General features: G+C 37.4%; 1 protein-coding gene across 1 annotated transcript in view; it reads left to right on the top strand.

Moving 5' to 3' along the window:
• The window catches only part of LOC119821916 (solute carrier organic anion transporter family member 6A1-like), an 88,954-nt gene extending 71,997 nt beyond the window's left edge, over positions 1-16,957 (top strand). Inside the window, exons 10-13 of the mRNA XM_042055618.1 lie at positions 3,906-3,970; positions 6,156-6,293; positions 10,715-10,812; positions 16,748-16,957. Coding sequence (XP_041911552.1) covers positions 3,906-3,970; positions 6,156-6,293; positions 10,715-10,812; positions 16,748-16,957 — 511 coding nt within the window. The remainder of the gene's footprint in view (positions 1-3,905; positions 3,971-6,155; positions 6,294-10,714; positions 10,813-16,747) is intronic.
• Positions 16,958-17,846: the final 889 nt, after the last annotated feature.

Raw genomic sequence — 17,846 nt, forward strand, 5'->3', positions numbered from 1 at the left:
GTGATCTCACAACAGCAAGGCCTGAGCGTTACAGTGCAGCTGAAGCACAAGAAAATAAAGATAAATAACTTTATAAAGATAATAGAGACCCTTAAAGAGGAAATAAAAAATTCTGTCAATGAAAATGGAGTAAAAGAAAACCAAAAATTGGAAGAAATAAAAATGTTCCTTAAAGAAAGCAAGGAAAGCCAAGAAAAAAAAACAAAGAGGTGAAGGAAATGGTTTAAGACTTGAAAATTACAGTAGAAACAATAAAGAAAACACAAAATGAGGGAATTCTGGACATGAAAAATCTGAATAAGGAACTATAGAGGAAAGCAAGTATCACCAACAAAATGCAAGAGATGGAGCAGAGAATCTCAGGTGTTGAAGATACAATAGCATAAATAGATCCATTGGTGAAAGAAAATGTTAAATCCAAAAAATTCCTAACACAGCATCCATAAAATCTGGGACACCATGAAAAGACCAAACCTAAGAATAATGGGGATAGAAGTAGAACTTCAGCTCAAATGCACAGAAAATATATTTAACAGAATTACAGAAGAAAACTTTCCCAACCTACAGAATGACATGACTATAAAGAACAAGAAGCTTAGAGAAAACCAAATAAAGTGGGCCAAAAAGTCCCCTTACCACATAATAATCAAAATACTGAGCATACAAAATAAAGAGTATTACAATCTGTAAAGAGAAAAATCAAATAGCATATAAAGACAGACATTCAAGAAAGAAGTAAAGAAATTAAAAACTTCTTAGAATTCAATGAGAATTAATATCCAAACATATGGAACACTATGAAAACAGAGCTAGGAGAAAAGTTCATAGCATTAAGTGCTTACATGAACAATTTTGAGAAATCTTACACTAGGAAATTAACAGCACACCTGAAAGATGTAGAACAAAAAGAAGAAAACAAACCCAGAAGAAATAGATGGCAGAAAAAAATTAATGACTGACATCAATAAAATAGAAACAAAGAAAACAACATAAAAAATCAAGGAAACAAAGACTTGATTCGTTGAGAAAATCAACAAGATATATAAATACTTAACCTGACTAAAAGGCAGACATAGAATATTCAAATTAACAGAATTAACCCACAGCCTCTTATTTTCTGTGACAACAAAAACAAAAAACCTCTTCTCCATAATAACATATCACATCAATTTTGAAGTCAAGGCTTTGTATATATATATATATATATATATATATATATATATATATATATATATATTTGATTAATCCAGCAGCATTTATAATCAAATGTCTTTCAGCAGCTGTTGCTCCTTTCTCAGCATTCAAACAATTCAAAGAGATCATAATAACGTACAGTATCCAGATTCTCCATGTATTTTCTATCTTTACATGGTTTTATTTTAAACTATATTTCTTTTATTTTTACTTTTTGGCTTTTTGAGACAGGGTTTCTCTGTGTTATATTTGGTTGTCTTAGAACTCACTCTGTTAACAGTGTTGTCCTTGAACTCACAGAAATCAGCCTGCCTCTGCCTCCCCAGTTTTGGGATTAAAGGTACATGCCACCAGACCTTGAACTCACAGAGATCAGCCTGCCTCTTCCTACCAAGTGCTGGGTTTAAGGTGTGTGCAACCACACCCAAATACTCTGTCTTTTTTTTATTTTAAGGACTTTATTCTTTTCCTTTTCTCTCACAAGGAAACTGTAAACCATTTAGATGTTTTCTTCATCTGAATTTATCTTCTACTGTGTATCTCTCTTTTCCTGACCACATGGGTCTTTATTTTGCTAAGCAATGTGGTTAGGATTAAAGCCATGTCTTTGACAATTGGATCCATTCCATTCCATAGTTTTCTGAAAGGTACCAGATGGAGCTGTGTTTATTGCCACAACTCTATGGCTTTTCAAGGTCCCCACCACTACCAAGAAGCATGCTTTTGGCAATTCATAAACACATTTTTTTTTTTTTTTTGGTTTTTCGAGACAGGGTTTCTCTGTGGCTTTGGAGCCTGTCCTGGAACTAGCTCTTGTAGACCAGGCTGGTCTCGAACTCACAGAGATCCGCCTGCCTCTGCCTCCCGAGTGCTGGGATTAAAGGCGTGCGCCACCACCGCCCGGCTCATAAACACATTTTAAGTGTTTGGTGTACACGGCCTCTTTTAAAAGGGCTGCAAGATTTCGCAGCTAAAGCTGAGTTAGGAAGCCTCACTTAACTGAGACATAGTTACCTCTAGCATTCAGAACCTACCTGAGAAAATGCTGTTATTAAGAAGCCATGCTTAACTCTCTTCTTTTTTAATAACTTTCCAAGCTCTCTCAGGCTTTCTATTGTCTGAGGTTTTCTATCCTGCCTGGTTCCTGCAGTTGTTAAGTCCCAAAGAAATCACACAGAGGTCTACATTAACTATAAGCTGATTGGCTCATGAGCTCAGGCTTCTTATTAACTCTTATAATTTATATTATCCCATTATCCTTATCTATTTTAGCGACATGGCTCTGTACCTTATTTGGCGAGGCATTCATATCTTCCTTCTTTTATGTTTGGGACAGGACTGCAGAGAGAGCTTTCCTTTTCCCAGAATTCTCCTGGTCTCATTGACCTGCCACTACTTCCTGTCTGGTTGCCCTCCCATACTTCCTGCCTGGCTACTGGCTAATCAGCATTTATTTAAAATATAATTGACAGGATACAGACCATTGTTCCACAGCAGTAAAATTTCTTGACAAAATGCTGATTGAATAATATACCTATACATGATTTTTTTTCTTCAAAAAATATTTAATCAGTAAGAAATACATATATCTTCCTGCTTATTTTTCAACACTCTCATACTAAAATACACATAATGGACTGTAGTTGTTTTTACCATTTAATCTGTTCTTTCCAACAAGCCCCTTCTTTAGTGCCTTCTCTCCATGTGTGACTTGCTAAACTAATTAGAGTTGTTTGAGTCCTTTTGGGTGGACAACATCTATTTAAAATGATGCAAAGTTAGTTTTCATCTATTTAAATTTTGAGTAGTGACTATAATAAGGTAATACAGGAAAGAGAAAAACACTAAGAAACTAGGACTATGTAAGTAAAGCTGAATAAAGTTGCAACCACATGTAGGTTGGATGTAAGGAACATCATTGCACAGTGTGGTATGTAGCTACCTTGCACTCACGGGAGTAAGAGTGAGAAAGAAATACCTGTAAGAAAAACACCTTTCTGTGACACTCAGTCACCCTGAATAACTATGGGGAGGAAGCCTGAAGAGAGAGACTTGACTTCACCCTTCTTTTCCTTTCAAGGTAACATTGCTGATTGTTGGGATTAATGAGTCCTGGCCTTCAGTTGCTTTTCCCTCCTAGAACCTTCTAATATATGTTACTAGAAGCTGTGTCCAGAGCTGGCCAAGACTGTACCTCGCGCTGGCAGATAAACTTGGTAGTCACTCAGGTGGTCTTGGTTTTGAAGGGTTGTGGGACGAAGGACTTTGAGCTCACTGACCTCATACCTGTCCTCAGCCAGTGCCTTTTGCTCACCAGCTCACCAAGCTCAATGTCACTGCATGCAGATCCTGCCTCCTGCTGATATAGTTTTTGGAGTACAGAATCCAAAAACAGTTAGCAAACTAGAAAAATGTGGAGTGGTGAAATGGATTCTAAACAATCCTGTGCCTGATAGCATGAGGAAAGATGAATTGAGAAGCAGAGAACTATATCATTTCAAAAAAGGAGGCTTAGGAGCACCCAGTTCATGAAGTTCCTTCTCTTTAGAAGAACGAAGAGCTGGAAAAGATTGAAGAAATAGGAAGATTGAAAGATTTCACTATATCTATATTTCAAATTAAACTTCTGTTAACTAGCTGATGATCTGTAATATCACTTATATTTATATATACATGTATATATAAGTAATACCATTACTATTTGCTTTCAGAGTTGTACCTACTCATTTAAATTCGCTGGCCATGGGAGTGACCTTTACAATATGGAGATTCATTGGTTTGTATTTTCAATGTACCAAATCATTCATGTTTGATATATAAATTTACCTATATATGTATTAAAAATAAAAGTAGTGAAAAATGTAAAATAGAAGATTGCTTTTAAAAAATATAGCTAAGAGAGAAAATGTGTGAAATAAAAGCCATCTGGCTAAGCAAACAAATACATTAATCATATTTTATCACCTAAAGCCATGCAATTGGCTTCAAGGCAGACAAGTAACTCCAAGAGATCATACATATCATCCACATGCTCACAGTAATTTCATACTTCTTATATGCTTGTGAAGTCCCCAAATGAAAAGAATTCTTTAAATTATTTTTCCTAGTCATGCTTTTTGACCATGTTTACAGCATTAGTCATGAATTTCCTCCATCAGAGAGACCTCAGAATCGTCAAGAGAGTGTTCGGTTGTCCCTATAAACAGTCTTGCCTATTTTGCTCCATAGGCACTACCAGGCTAGTAGATTAACACTGCAGCAGAGTCTGGTGTTAGCTAGGTAAGACCTGCTTTTTCTCCTCTATCAGGCTGCACAGTGCCTTCCATCATTGTGAATGTTAGCCAGTTAGGATCTTAGGCCTGTTTTCTCTGTGTCCTGTAACCAAAGAATGTGGTGTCTTAAGTAATAGAGTCTTACCATTGGGTTATGGTGTGACTATGATCACTGTCATTAGACTGTATTATTTCAGGGGCCATCCGTCCTCCATGACTAATACCCAAAGAAGAGGAAAACTGTGCTTGGCACTGATATTTTCATTTAACATACATGTCTTCAGGGAGCAGGAACATTTACTAAAGTGGCATACCTCTGTTCAAACTCAGAACTAGATCTTACTACATGACCCAGATATACCACTCCTGAACATATAAACAAAGGAATGTATATGCTATTACAAAGATATTTGCATATTCATTCTCATTGATTTTATAAACATTATAGCTAAGAATAGAGTCAACTTAGATGTTCTTCAGCTAGTAAATGGGCAATGAGAATACATGCATGCATGTTTACATATCTACATATTACTCCTTTAAAAAGAAAAGGTGACACTGAGAAACTTTCAGGCAAATGGATAAAACTGAAAGAAATTATACTAAGTTATGTTATCCAGGTATAAGACACAATTCAGAATGTTCCATCTCATGTGAATATAGCTTCCATTCATTTCCATTTTAATGTAAAGTATGCATAGAAACTTGAAATGATCCATTGCTTGATGAGATGCATTTGGGAAGGAGAAATAACGGAATACAGGTGAGATGAAAGGAGAAAGTGAGAATATAGGGAACAGAGGGGCTCAGACAGGAAGTGAAGTGATGGAGCAGCAGGAAGATGAGTGTGAGAAAGTATTAGACAAAACAAAGTTGTCATGAAGAAGTTATATGGGCAGCAATGATCTTGCAATTTGAGGACAAGTATAATTAAAGGGAATTAATAAGACTCGTGATATAAAAGACAGAGGAGGAATACTGGGTACTAATATTTAAGATAATTGGGATGAGATGGATGAGAAGAAATAGGGGATGAATCCAAAGCTAAGAATTATAGAAGATTTATGATATCTCAACCGTTTGTAAGCTAAATGAAAATAAAAGACATGAATAGGCAATGTATTTTATTATACACGACAGTAGCACTTTGTAACACAAAGTAATGTGTATGTGCACATGTTTGTGTGAGTGTGTGCAGGTTGGTGGCATATGTAGTTTCATTCATCCACTGGAGAATCTTGGACTCTTCCTGGGATTGTGGGAAGAGTACTGTAGAGACATAACTGAGTACAGTTAGAAAACATTAAGACAATTTCAGTCATCAAAATGCTCATAGTTGTGTATCTTTACAGATACTATTAGTAGCAATGTCATGTAGTTTACTTCCTTTGTTTTAAATATGTCCTCCTAAATAGCCCATGCAAATTCCACACGTGCTGTAAGATACACTGTAAACAACAACATAGACATAACTCTAAAATCATTTCAAACTGCTCATATTTGTATACATTTAGGGTTCAGGATATTGATTACCAGATTTAATAACACAATTTATGAAAGACTATTACAGAATTTTAAATGATGTGGTTAGGGAATTGTGTGTGTGTGCGTTTTTTTTTTTTAAGAAAAAAATTATACAAATCCTGGTCAAAGTGTTTTTAAGAAGAACTTATAAACATTATTTCATAGAATCTGTCCCTGTACCACCGATTATTCAAACAGCATCAACTGCATCTTGCATTTACTGGGGCATTAATCAATGTGGAATCAGAGGACATTGCTGGATCTACGATAAGTCAAAAATGATTTACATGATGATAGGATTATGTAAGTGATATAAACTGTGTAAATTTTAGTAGACAAAATTGTTTTTTAGAATTTTCAATTGTTTATAACAAGGAAATAATTACCATGAGTTAATACTATGCTAATTGAAGACATACAATTGTGCAGGATGTATTTTATAAACTTGTACTACAGAATTTATGTAGATACTTACAGTCTTATTCTAAATGCACTAGATTTCTGTGTTATTGTTTAAGAATGGATACTAATTAGTGTAATTTCAATTTGTTAACTGATTTTGGTTATACAATGATACAACCAAATTGATTTCTGCTATGATTTTTTTCAGTTTTACAGTATTAAATACTGTGTAACTTTGAATAAAAGTTATTCGAGTTGTAAATAATATCATCAAAATCTTTCTGACTTCACAATTTTACCTTTTATGGTAATATAAGTCACATATTATCTTAACTTTCAGTTACTGAAAATCTCACAAAATTTCTTAATATCTTTCTTCCAAACGTATTTCAACATGTCATTGCCTTGGGCACAGAATCGGTGTTTTTTTTTTCATAAGCACAAAGCAGAGGATGTGAACAGGGTAAAGACAAAGACATGAACCCTCAAGTTTTCTCCCTGACCCAGTGAAATATTTCTTCCATTGAGGCTGCTCCACCTCCAAAAAATTGCTTTTCACCAGAAACCAAATGTTCAAATCCCTGAGCCTATGGGGACATTCTCATTCAAACTACTACATTCTACTCCCTGGTTCTCATAAGTAAGCCCATGGCTGCATAATCAAATAAAATGCATTTAGTTTACCTTTAAACGTCCTCATTCACTTCAACAATCTTAACACTGTTTCAGTGACCAAAGTCTCTTTGAGATTCAAGGCAATCCTTTAGCTGTAACCCTACATAAAGTTAAAAGAGCCGTTACATACTTCCAGTCTGCAACACACATTATACACATTACTTTCCCAAGGGGAGGGATGGGGACATAGAAAACAACACACCAAAGCAAGATCAAAACTGAACCTTTGAAGGAGGAATTAACAATCCCCTCACTTTTGAATCTTTTTATTTTTTAACTTTTATTCTTCTATCATGTATTACAACCTTACCAAAATTTTCCCTCCCACCACTACACTGAGTTTCTCCTCCCACCTCCGCTCTCCCCAAATCAACTCCTCCTCTGTTTCCGTTTTTTAAATTTTATTTTATTTTTCCTTTTTAGAAAGAAAACAAACTATCTTTTTTTCATCTTACATCTTGGGGAGAGTTAGAAAGATGAGAGGGAAGGTGAATATATGAAATGTGTGAAATTCCCAAATAATTAACAAAAATATTACAATAGAAAGAACCTTAATGACTTATGTATATAAAAAAAACATACACCTCTAACAGAGAGACAATGTGACACTCGGAATGTTAATCACTCATGGCTAAACTCAAAGACTACATGGCACAATGGAAATTCATCCTTTTACTGAAGCTGAAGAAACTTCCACAGTGGACTAATGGGGCTTCAACCACGGTCCCAGTGCTAGCCAACCATCTATATGGCCTAATGATATTAAAGAGGGATTACAGAAAACACACAATTCCTGGGTTTTATAGTATACGCCATTTTGGTTTTTTTCCTCATTTTTTTTTATTAAAAATTTCCATCTGCTCCCCTCCTCCTCCCCCTTCCCTCTCCTCTTTTCCACCCCTACCCCCACTCCCTCCCTCTCCAGGCCAAAGAGCCATCAGGGTTCCCTTCACTATGTTAAGTTCAAGTTCCTCCCTACTCCCCCCAGGTCCAGGAAGGTGAGCAACCAAATTGACAAGGCTCACACAGAGCCCTTCCACGCCGTAGAATCCAAGCCCATCGCCATTGTCCTTGGCTTCTCAGTCAGCCTCCACCGTCAGCCACATTCAGAGAGTCCGGTTTGGTCTCCTGTTCCATCAGTCCCATTCCAACTGGACTTGGTGGTCTCCCGTTAGTTCTGTCCCACCGTCTCAATGGGTGAACACACCCCTCACGGTCCTGACTTCCTTGCTCATGATCTCCCTCCTTTTGCTCCTCATCAGGACCTTGGGAGCTCAGTCCGGTGCTCCAGTGTGGGGCTCTGTCTCTATCTCCATCCATTGCCAGGTGAAGGTTCTATGGTGATATGCAAGATATTCATGAGTATGGCAATAGGATCTGGCCATTTCTGGCTCCCCCTCCTCAGCTGCCCAAGGAACTAGCTGGGGGCATCTTCCTGGACACCTGGGAACCCCTCTAGAGTCAAGTCTCTGCCAACCCTAGAATGGCTCCCTTAATTAAGATATATATATATATATATATAAATAAAATTTCCCTGTTCCCACATCCACCCTTCCTATATCCCAACCATCTCATTCCTCCAAGCTCTCCCCATCCCCCACTTCACACTTTTCTCTCCCCATACCCCCTCCCCCCATCCCACCCCACCCCACCCCCAAGTTCCCAATTTTTGCCCGGCAATCTTGTCTACTTCCAATATCCAGGAGGATAAATATATGTTTTTCTTTGGATTCACCTTCTTATTTAGCTTCTCTAGGATCATTTTGAATACTATGGGGAAACATGCAATCCTCTTTTGCCCTACCCAGAATGCAAATCATCTCTTTATCCAAGTATCTTATCTTAAACCTTATCTCCCATGAACATTGTAGTGAAGGGTACCTCCTCACATACAGTTTGCTTGTGATTTTGAAGATCCTATAGGACCCACAGTTTCTCTTTTGGCCTGTTTTTCTACTCCATCTGTAACTTTTTCTGATATTGCTTAGTATTTCTGTCTTTTCTGGCTGTGTATTGTTCACTGTAGACATCCATTTCCAAAGCTAAACTTGGCATTGCCCTATTAGGCCAATTCTATGTGAGCTCCAAACTTGTAACAGATTTCAGACTCGTCTCCCTGGCTTGCTCTTAAAAAATTCATTGAAGCTGTCAAGATACCAAAACTACTTTTTGCATTTCACTCTCCTGGACATTGAGGACAGCTTAGTAAGATCTGCTTTCAACATGAGCATTGGAACTTAAGTCTAAGCCATGGCTATTTAGTGGTACTCACTTGGAAGCAAGGAGAGAAAGTTCCCCTAAGCAGCAAGTCCATTTAGAGTTATGAATCTTAGCCACTGAAGAATCCTCCCCTAGCAGAAGCAAACTTCTCTCCCAAGAGTTCTGAAATGTTCTGAAGACCCTTCTTCATTGTTCTGATGCACAATGGCCCACTCCTGTTTAGTCACACTAATCTCATTAGCAAACGCTCACTGGGCCCCACTTCTCTTTTCTTCTTCCAAACATTTGTTCTTGCTCTTTCCTGACCAAGCTATGAACTCACCAAGTCTTTCCATTCAGTTTCCTTTGGTTCAACTGTGATTCTGAATAACAAAGGCTAATATGACCCACAGCATAGTCTTACACTTTTGTTGTTTAAACTTCTGCCCTCTCAGTGTTTGCATGTGTCTTGGTATTTCTTTGCACTCCTTGTTCTACGCAATCATTCCATTTCAGTCTTTGTGAGACCATAACACACTGCTCCAGTCACAAGTTCTTCTGGGATAAATGTTTGGTTTTCACTTCTTGATTCCATCTGCTATGGAAACGGACTCAAGGCAGACTCCATGCTACTGCCATGATGTTCTTTGCCTTGCATGTTAAGGTTTTACCTCTTTATCTATAAAACATAGACATTTTAATGTATTGTCTGAATTTTTCTACTGTTATAAGATGAATTTCTTACTAGCACTACACTCTTCTTGGAGGCAATACTGGATATGTTTTCTTAATTTCTTAATTTTTTCTCAAACTCTCTGCTTCCAAAGAATTATTCCCTACTTATAATTTTATTTTAATATTATATCTATTTCACAGTAAATGTATCATTAAGAAAATATCCCTTAAAACAGATGATGTATTTCATAAATGGGAAATATTCGTTAATGTTTCTTTTCTTGTAAAATGACTGTGCTAGATATCTAGTGCTGTTTTGCTACAACCTTTGTCTCTAATTAACAGGGTTATTCACATGTAAAGTTTAATTACATTTACGTAATATAATTTTTATAAATTTTAAGCAAAAATAAAAGCTATGAAAGTAATTATATTTTATGTAAATTAATACTTAAACAACTACATAAAGGTTTAAGAAGGTTTCACTTCCTATAGACAGTTAAATATTGAAAATATAATTTATTTATGTGTTTGCAAATTAGCATACTTCATAAATTTGTTAAACATTACTCTTTGAAAGCTATCTGATGAATATGGAAAATTTTGTAAGCATTTTAAATAAATATTTGATACTCTATGTAATATTAATTATGTTTGTAATTGGGAAATTAATACTTTAAGAAGTAAACTATATCTTTTCTTCAGGTAAATAGAATTTTTTCAAAATTTTTATTAAAGATATAGTTACACTCTATTAATTCTTTTTCACTCAGGTCTTGTTTTACAGTCATCCTCAGTCTTCTTTAGTCTTCGTGCACTTTACATATTTGACAGAGTTGTGAAGGGAAGCCCTGAGAGTACGGTTGAGACTGTAAGCACAGCAAATGTCATAAAAGAAGAAAAACTGAATTTCTAACTGATTTCTTCTTTGGGTAAGAACTGTATGTTTTCCCTTTGTTGATGGAATATCCTATTGATAGCCTTTAAACAGTAGTAAATAACTTCATTTAAAATATGCTTAATGTAATCCCACAAGATTTTTTATGAGCATAATAACATAGTCCGTGTTAAAATTATTGAAGATATTATGAAATATATGCTTTTTAACTCATAAAAGATATTGTAGGTCTTTTCCCCTTTTCTTGGAAGTAGATTATTTTCTCTATAATCTATCCTGACTACAGGTTCCCCTCCCTCCACTCCTCTCAGGTCCCCCCACCTCATCTCCCCTCCAGATGCACCCTATTTCTGTCCCTCATTAGCAAAGAGAAGACTTCTATGAGGTTGCAACCAAACATGGCAAAATAAAGTGTAATAAGATAAAAGAAAAGCCATCGTATCAATGCTGGACAAGGCAACCCAACAGAAGGAAAAGAGTACCCAAGAGCAGACACCAGAATCAGAGACCCATTTTATCATACACTCAGAAGCCCCATAAAAATAATAAATTTAAAGCTTTAATATAAATACAGAGGGCATGGTGGAGACAATTGTAGGACCTGTGCTTCCAGCATTAGTCTCTGTGAGTGCTTATGAACTTTGTTGCCACAGAGGACCATTTTTCTGGTGTCTTCCATCTCCTCTGGCTCTTATACTCTTTCTGCTCAGGTTTGTCTGGGTCCAGAGCTCTGAAAGGAGAGATTTGATAAAGACATCCTATTTAGAGCTGTGTATTCCAAGAACTCTCTCTCTCTTTTCTCTTCCACCTTCCCTTCCTTCCTCCCTCCCCATCCCCCTCTCTCTAATGTCTGGATGTCCATTTGTGGGTCTGTGTATCTGTTCCCTTCTGCTGCAGGAAGAAGTTTCTCTGATGATGACTGAATAAGACACAGATATTTGTGTATAGCAGAATGTTGGTGGGAGTCATTTTATTTATAGTTTTTATATTAAGACCAGTAGGGTTTGTTTTACCCTTGGTCTCTAGGCTATCTATTCTCTGTCTAGTCAAGCAGTGTCAGGTATGACTTCTGTCTCATGGAGTGGGCTTTAAGTCAAATCAGATGTTGGTTGGCTATTTCCATATTTTTGTGCCATAATTACCTTCCTATATATTATAGATAGGATTGATTATCGACTTGTTTGGCACTTATATATCTCTTTTGGCAACCTACAAAGTACCTTCCCAGAACAAAGACACCAAACACAGGAGTGAAGACTATGTAGGCACCAGATGAACTTCTCCTCATTCAATGAGTGGTGTGTGGGTGTTGTTCTTTTTTTTTTTTTTTTTGGTTTTTCGAGACAGGGTTTCCCTGTAGTTTCTAGAGCCTGTCCTGGAACTAGCTCTTGTAGACCAGGCTGGCCTTGAACTCAGAGATCCGCCTGCCTCTGCCTCCGGAGTGCTGGGATTAAAGGCGTGCGCCACCACCGCCCGGCGTGGGTGTTGTTCTTGGCGATGGTGCCCTGCTGTCAGGTTGTAGAAAGAAATCCAACAGACTGGACATTTTGGAGATTTCTATGGGACCTCATTTGAAAAAAAAAAACTTGATAAAAAGCAATGCATTCCTGTTACAAAGGGCCTACTTTGAGACAAGATGGCAAGTTAGGTTTCTGCCTTCCCCATTATTAGGAAACCTAATTTGGTTTGCTTTCCTATATTTAAGGGGATTTCTACTGTCCTGATTTTTGATACCATCTCTCAAATTCCCCACAAATCCATCTGTACCTTCTTGCATTCCTCAATTCAATGTGATCTCCATTCTTTTCCATTTGATCCTCACTTTCACATCCCCACTGGTACCCTGTCCGCTGGACAAAATCTGTACTATTTTCCCTTTCAAGAGAGATCCACATATACCCCCACCCCAACTCCTTCCTTGATACATAACCTCTGTGGTGGTTTGAATAAAAATGGCCCCCATTGACTCATAATGAGTTGCACTATTAGGAGATGTGGCCTTGTTGGAGTCAGTGTGGCATTGTTGGAGGGAGTGTGTCACTGGGGGTAGGCTTTGAGACATCAGATGCTTAAGCTAGGTCCTCCCCCCTCTCTCTTTCCATGCTGTCTGCTGATCAGGATGTAGAACTCTAAGCTACCTCTCCAGTACCATGTTTTCCTGCATGTCTCCATGCTTTCTACCATGATAATAGTAGCCTAAACCTCTTGATTGTAAGCCAGCCACAATTAAATGTTTGTCTGTATAGGAGTTGCCATGGTCACAGCGTCTCTTCACAGCAACAGAAATCTTAACAAACATAATCTCTGTGGGTCTACAGATTATAGGCTGGTTAACATTTTATTCAATGGTTAATATCCACATATATGAGAAAGCATACCATATTTATATTTCTAGGTCTGGGTTATCTCACTCAGGGTGATTTCTTCTAGTATCATCCATTTGTCTACAAATTTTGTGTTGTCATTTTTTTAACAGCTGAATGAGTTATCCTCCATTGTGTAAATGTATCACATCTTCATTACTGATTCTTCAGTTGAGGGAAATCTAGGCTGTTTCCAACTCCTGACTTTTATGTATAAAGCCACAAAGAACATGTCCTTGTGGTAGGATTAAGCATTCTTTGGGTCTAGGCTCAAGGTGGTACATCTGGATCTTACCAGATTTATTCCTACTTTCCTAAGGAACTGCCATATTGGTTTTCATAGTGGTTGTAGAAGTTTGCACTCCCACCAGCAGTGGTTGAGGGTTTCCTTTATTCCACATCCCTCCAGCATGAACTGTCATCTGTTATTGATCTTAGTCATTATAACAAGTATAAGACTGATTTTCTAAGTAGCTTTGATTTGGAATTCCCTGATAGCAAATGATGTTGAATATGTCTTCAAGTGTTTCTCAGCCTTTTATTTCCTTTGTAGAGAATTCTGTGTATATCTCTAATCCATTTTTCAATAGGATCATTTTTTCCTTTTTTTGATTCTTTGTGGATTTCATATTGTGATTTCCATTACCATTTATCTACCCATCTTCTAAAATCTACCCTCTGCCCTTGAAACATCCCCAAATATCAAAACCAAATTAAAAACAAAGAAAAATAACAAAACAAAAATTAAAACAAAAGCAACAACAGAAAAAAAGAAGAATTTAGTTATGGAAGTTGCAGTGTGGCCCTATTGAGTCACACAGTTTATCCTATAGTCCATTTATCTGTACTTGCCAGTGTTCATTTGTCACAAGTCATTGGTCTGACTTGAGCCATCTGGTTTCTGCTACACCAGTAATAAGGGTCTCTCATTGTGGCTCATCTCAGTTAACTTGTTGTCCTGTGTCATGGGGATCCTGCAGTTTTGGATCTCTAAGTCCATCCCACCTTCACACTTCATAGATGAAGTGGATGTTGGGGTGGGCCAATCCTTAATTCTAGTTATGGGTCTGGGTGGTAGCTGGATTGGTCAGCTCTGTCCTAGAGAGCTTTTCTTCACTGTCACTACCTGGAAAAGCTCTCCAGCACTGCTTTGGCTAGCTCACCCAATGCAATCTCCAGAGAGGAGTGAGGCCAGCCCTCCTGCTCTTGCAACCTCAAAATCAGATGCTCCTCATTCATATCACAAGTGCCAACTCCACTGTCCAAGCAAGGCACTGGGCTTTCTCTACTGATGCTTAAGGGGAATGTGAGTGGTTAGATAGTAGGGTCACTTTTCTGGCTTTCATGCCTTCAGGGCTGGCTCACCTGTGTCCCTGACAACAGGGTCCACTCTATTAGGCTGTCAAGGTGTGATGGTCCATATACAATTTAAACTGTAGTTGTGTTTCTTTTAGAAACATGGATGCTCATGTGTTTGAAGCATATATTAAGAATTGAAATGTCATCCTTCTTGAATATTTTATTTGATCAATAGGTAGTGTCTCTCCCCATCTCTTAATAATTTTGGTTTGAAGTATATTTTATTAGATATTAACATGGCTAAATGAGCTTGCTTCTTAGGTCCATTTGTTTGGAATATCCTTTTTCCAATCTTTGCCCCAAGGTAATGTCTATATTTGTCACTGAGGTATGTTTCTCGCATTGAGCAGAAGGATAGATCCTGCTTTCACATTCATTCTCTTAGTCTTTTATCATTATTGGGGAATTGAGGTTGTTGATATTGAGAGATATCAATGACCAATACATGTTAATTCCTATTTATTGTTGTTGATGGTAGTGGTGGTGGTAGTGGTATGTTTGTGTGTGTGTGTGCATGTATGTATGTGTGTGTGTGTGTGCATTGTATATGTGTGTTTAGGCTTTCCTTTTGTTTTTTTCTGATGTGGGATAATTTATTCCCTGTGTTTCCATGGTGTAGCTAACCTCCTCGGATTGGAGTATTCCTACCAGCTCTTTCTGTAGAGCTGGATTTGTAGATAAATGTTGTTTAATTTGGATTTCTAATGAAATATCTTATTTTTTTCATCGATGGTGATTGAAGGTTTTGCTGGGTTTAGTTGCCTGGACTTTCAGCTGGATTTCTTCTTCCTCCTCTATATTTCTTAGATTCCATTTTCCCATAGTATTCCAGATTTCCTGGAAACTTTTTGTTAGTAATTATTTTAGATTTATCATTTACTTTGGCCTTTGAATCAGTTTCTCCCATTGTCTTCCACACCTGAGATTCTCTCTTCTATTTCTTGTATTATGTTTGCAAAGGCTGCCACTACAGTTCCTTTTGGAAGTCTATAGTTTTTTATTTCAAGAATTTTTCCATTTCATGTTTCTTTATTGATTCTACTTCCAATTCCTGGAAGTTTTATTCATTACCTTCCACTGTTTGTATTTTCCTGGGTTTCATTGAAGGATTTATTCATTTGGTGTTTCAGGACCCCTACTAAATCATAAGGCTGTTCTAAGGTCTTTTTCTTGTGCTTCAGCTATGTTGGAATATTCAGGTGCTCTAGTGGAGATACTACTCTTGCTATTATTTTTTTGTTCTTTCATATTGTCATATAGACATCTGGGATTGGGATGAATACAGATCTACTTGATGATTTCTGGATTTGTCTTCATTGGGTGGGGTTTTTTTTCTTGGTTTCCTTTTCTGCTCTAGATTTTCAGAGTGTGAGACCTGTGTGTTGTCTGGTGTGAAATTATCTCGGAAACTGATAGATATGGCCACTTAGTGTTTTAGGTAAGATGTATTTCTGAATATTGAGATATGGCCCTAAATAACGGGGATGGGCTAGATGCCTGAGGGCATGAGAGTAGGGTGTTCAACCAGGATCTGTTTAATTTGTATCCTTGAAATTTGGGGAAGACAGTGAAGAGAGTTTACCCCCACAGGTTCTTCTATAGCTCTGGGGATGATACAGGCAGATGGGCTCTAGAGAAGCAGAATTAGAACAGAATATCTAGAGACAGTCTATCTGATTTCCTGGCAGAAGTGGTATGTGAGATAGCAGGGACTTTCAGCTGGATTTGGTGGCTGGAATAAAGAAACAAATAGGGAGAGGGAGGTAAGATGGGAAAGCCTGAGGGATCCATAGATATGAGCAGAGGGGAAGGGAAGGCTGTAATGGGTGTTCTGATGCAGAGATAGGGATGAGACTGGGGGATTGGGTTTGGAGGAGAGGAGGGAGTGGTGAGGGTCTTCAGTATCCTTACCTGTTTGCCCAGCCTGTTCAGCTCGTGTTTTACAGGAGAGCGTTCTGGTGTTAGAGGCAGGTATACTGAGATGAGTTGGGGGAAGAAAGGATGGAGGGGAATGTCTTTGGGATCTGTAGGGTAAGGGGTCAGAGAGGAACAAAAGACTTCAGCAAGTTGTTATGCAGCTAGGGATGAGTAGGGCAGATTGGTTCTGGAGGAGAAGAGAGAAGTAAGGATCCACCTCCTGTCCTCTTGCTGCCATGAAAAGAGCAGCAATATGTTTTGGTTTGCAGGTGATGCCTTCTTGGCTTGGGTTCTGGGTGAGAGCAACAAGTGGGAGAAGGAAGTTAGAAGGTGAAGATCTACGGGATCTACAGGAGACAGAAGAATGGGATGGGATGGGAGTAGGGAAAATTGACATAGGTTTCTCCTGCAGATCTGGGGTGGAGACTGGAGGATTGGATCTGGGGGAAAAGGATGCATACTTTTGGCTTTTAATATGAAAATACTTAAAAGGAGAGTCTTATATGAAATGTAAAAATATACACAGTTTGAGCCTACAAGACTTCCCTTTTAGTTACTGGGCATAGGGAATTTGAGAGACTATTAAAAATGTTCTACTTTGTTTTTGAGAATTTCATGCATGTGTATAAAATGAAATATTATCATATATACCCTTCATCCCCCTCAACTCCTCTTATGTCCACACAGCATGTACAGTTCTCAACTTCACTTCATGGTGTGTGTGTGTGTGAACCAACAAGTGTAGTTACTGCCACCCATGTATTCATGGTTATGGGACCATGTACTTGAGCATGAGACTCAATCTATTTTTAAAATTATTTTCATTATTTATGTGTGTGAGTGCATGTATGGATTTGCATGTGTGTGCTGTTGCATCTGTGTAATGTAGACTTGAACTAAGAGTACTCATCTTGCTTGTTAGTGATTTTACCTGCTCAGCCTTCCTCCTAGCCACTAATATCTATTTTTGTTACTTTTTCTTTGGGCTATCTATAATCGCTTTTTAATAATCCTATAAATTAAATTACATCTTTCACTATAGAATGTATCAAGAAAATTTAAAAATTAAAATCATGTTATATTTATAAAAGATTATTTTAGACACTTGATTCAAAATTACATTTATTGATGATTTGACAGAGATAACTTCAGAAACTTTGCTCTACACATTTTCTGCTGCTTTTAATTTTAGAAGACATAAAATATGTCATTACATTCTCTACATTTTACCTCCACTTAAATTTTATAAATAGTATCCTGATAACATGAATCAATTGCCTTGTTTTTTTTAATTTTCAGTTTCTATTTAATCACGAGTATTTCTTGGGAAAAAACAGTTGCACTTGAATATAGAATATATATCCATCC

The sequence above is a fragment of the Arvicola amphibius genome, chromosome 8, assembly GCF_903992535.2.
Source record: "Arvicola amphibius chromosome 8, mArvAmp1.2, whole genome shotgun sequence".
NCBI classification, from domain to species: Eukaryota; Metazoa; Chordata; class Mammalia; order Rodentia; family Cricetidae; genus Arvicola; species Arvicola amphibius.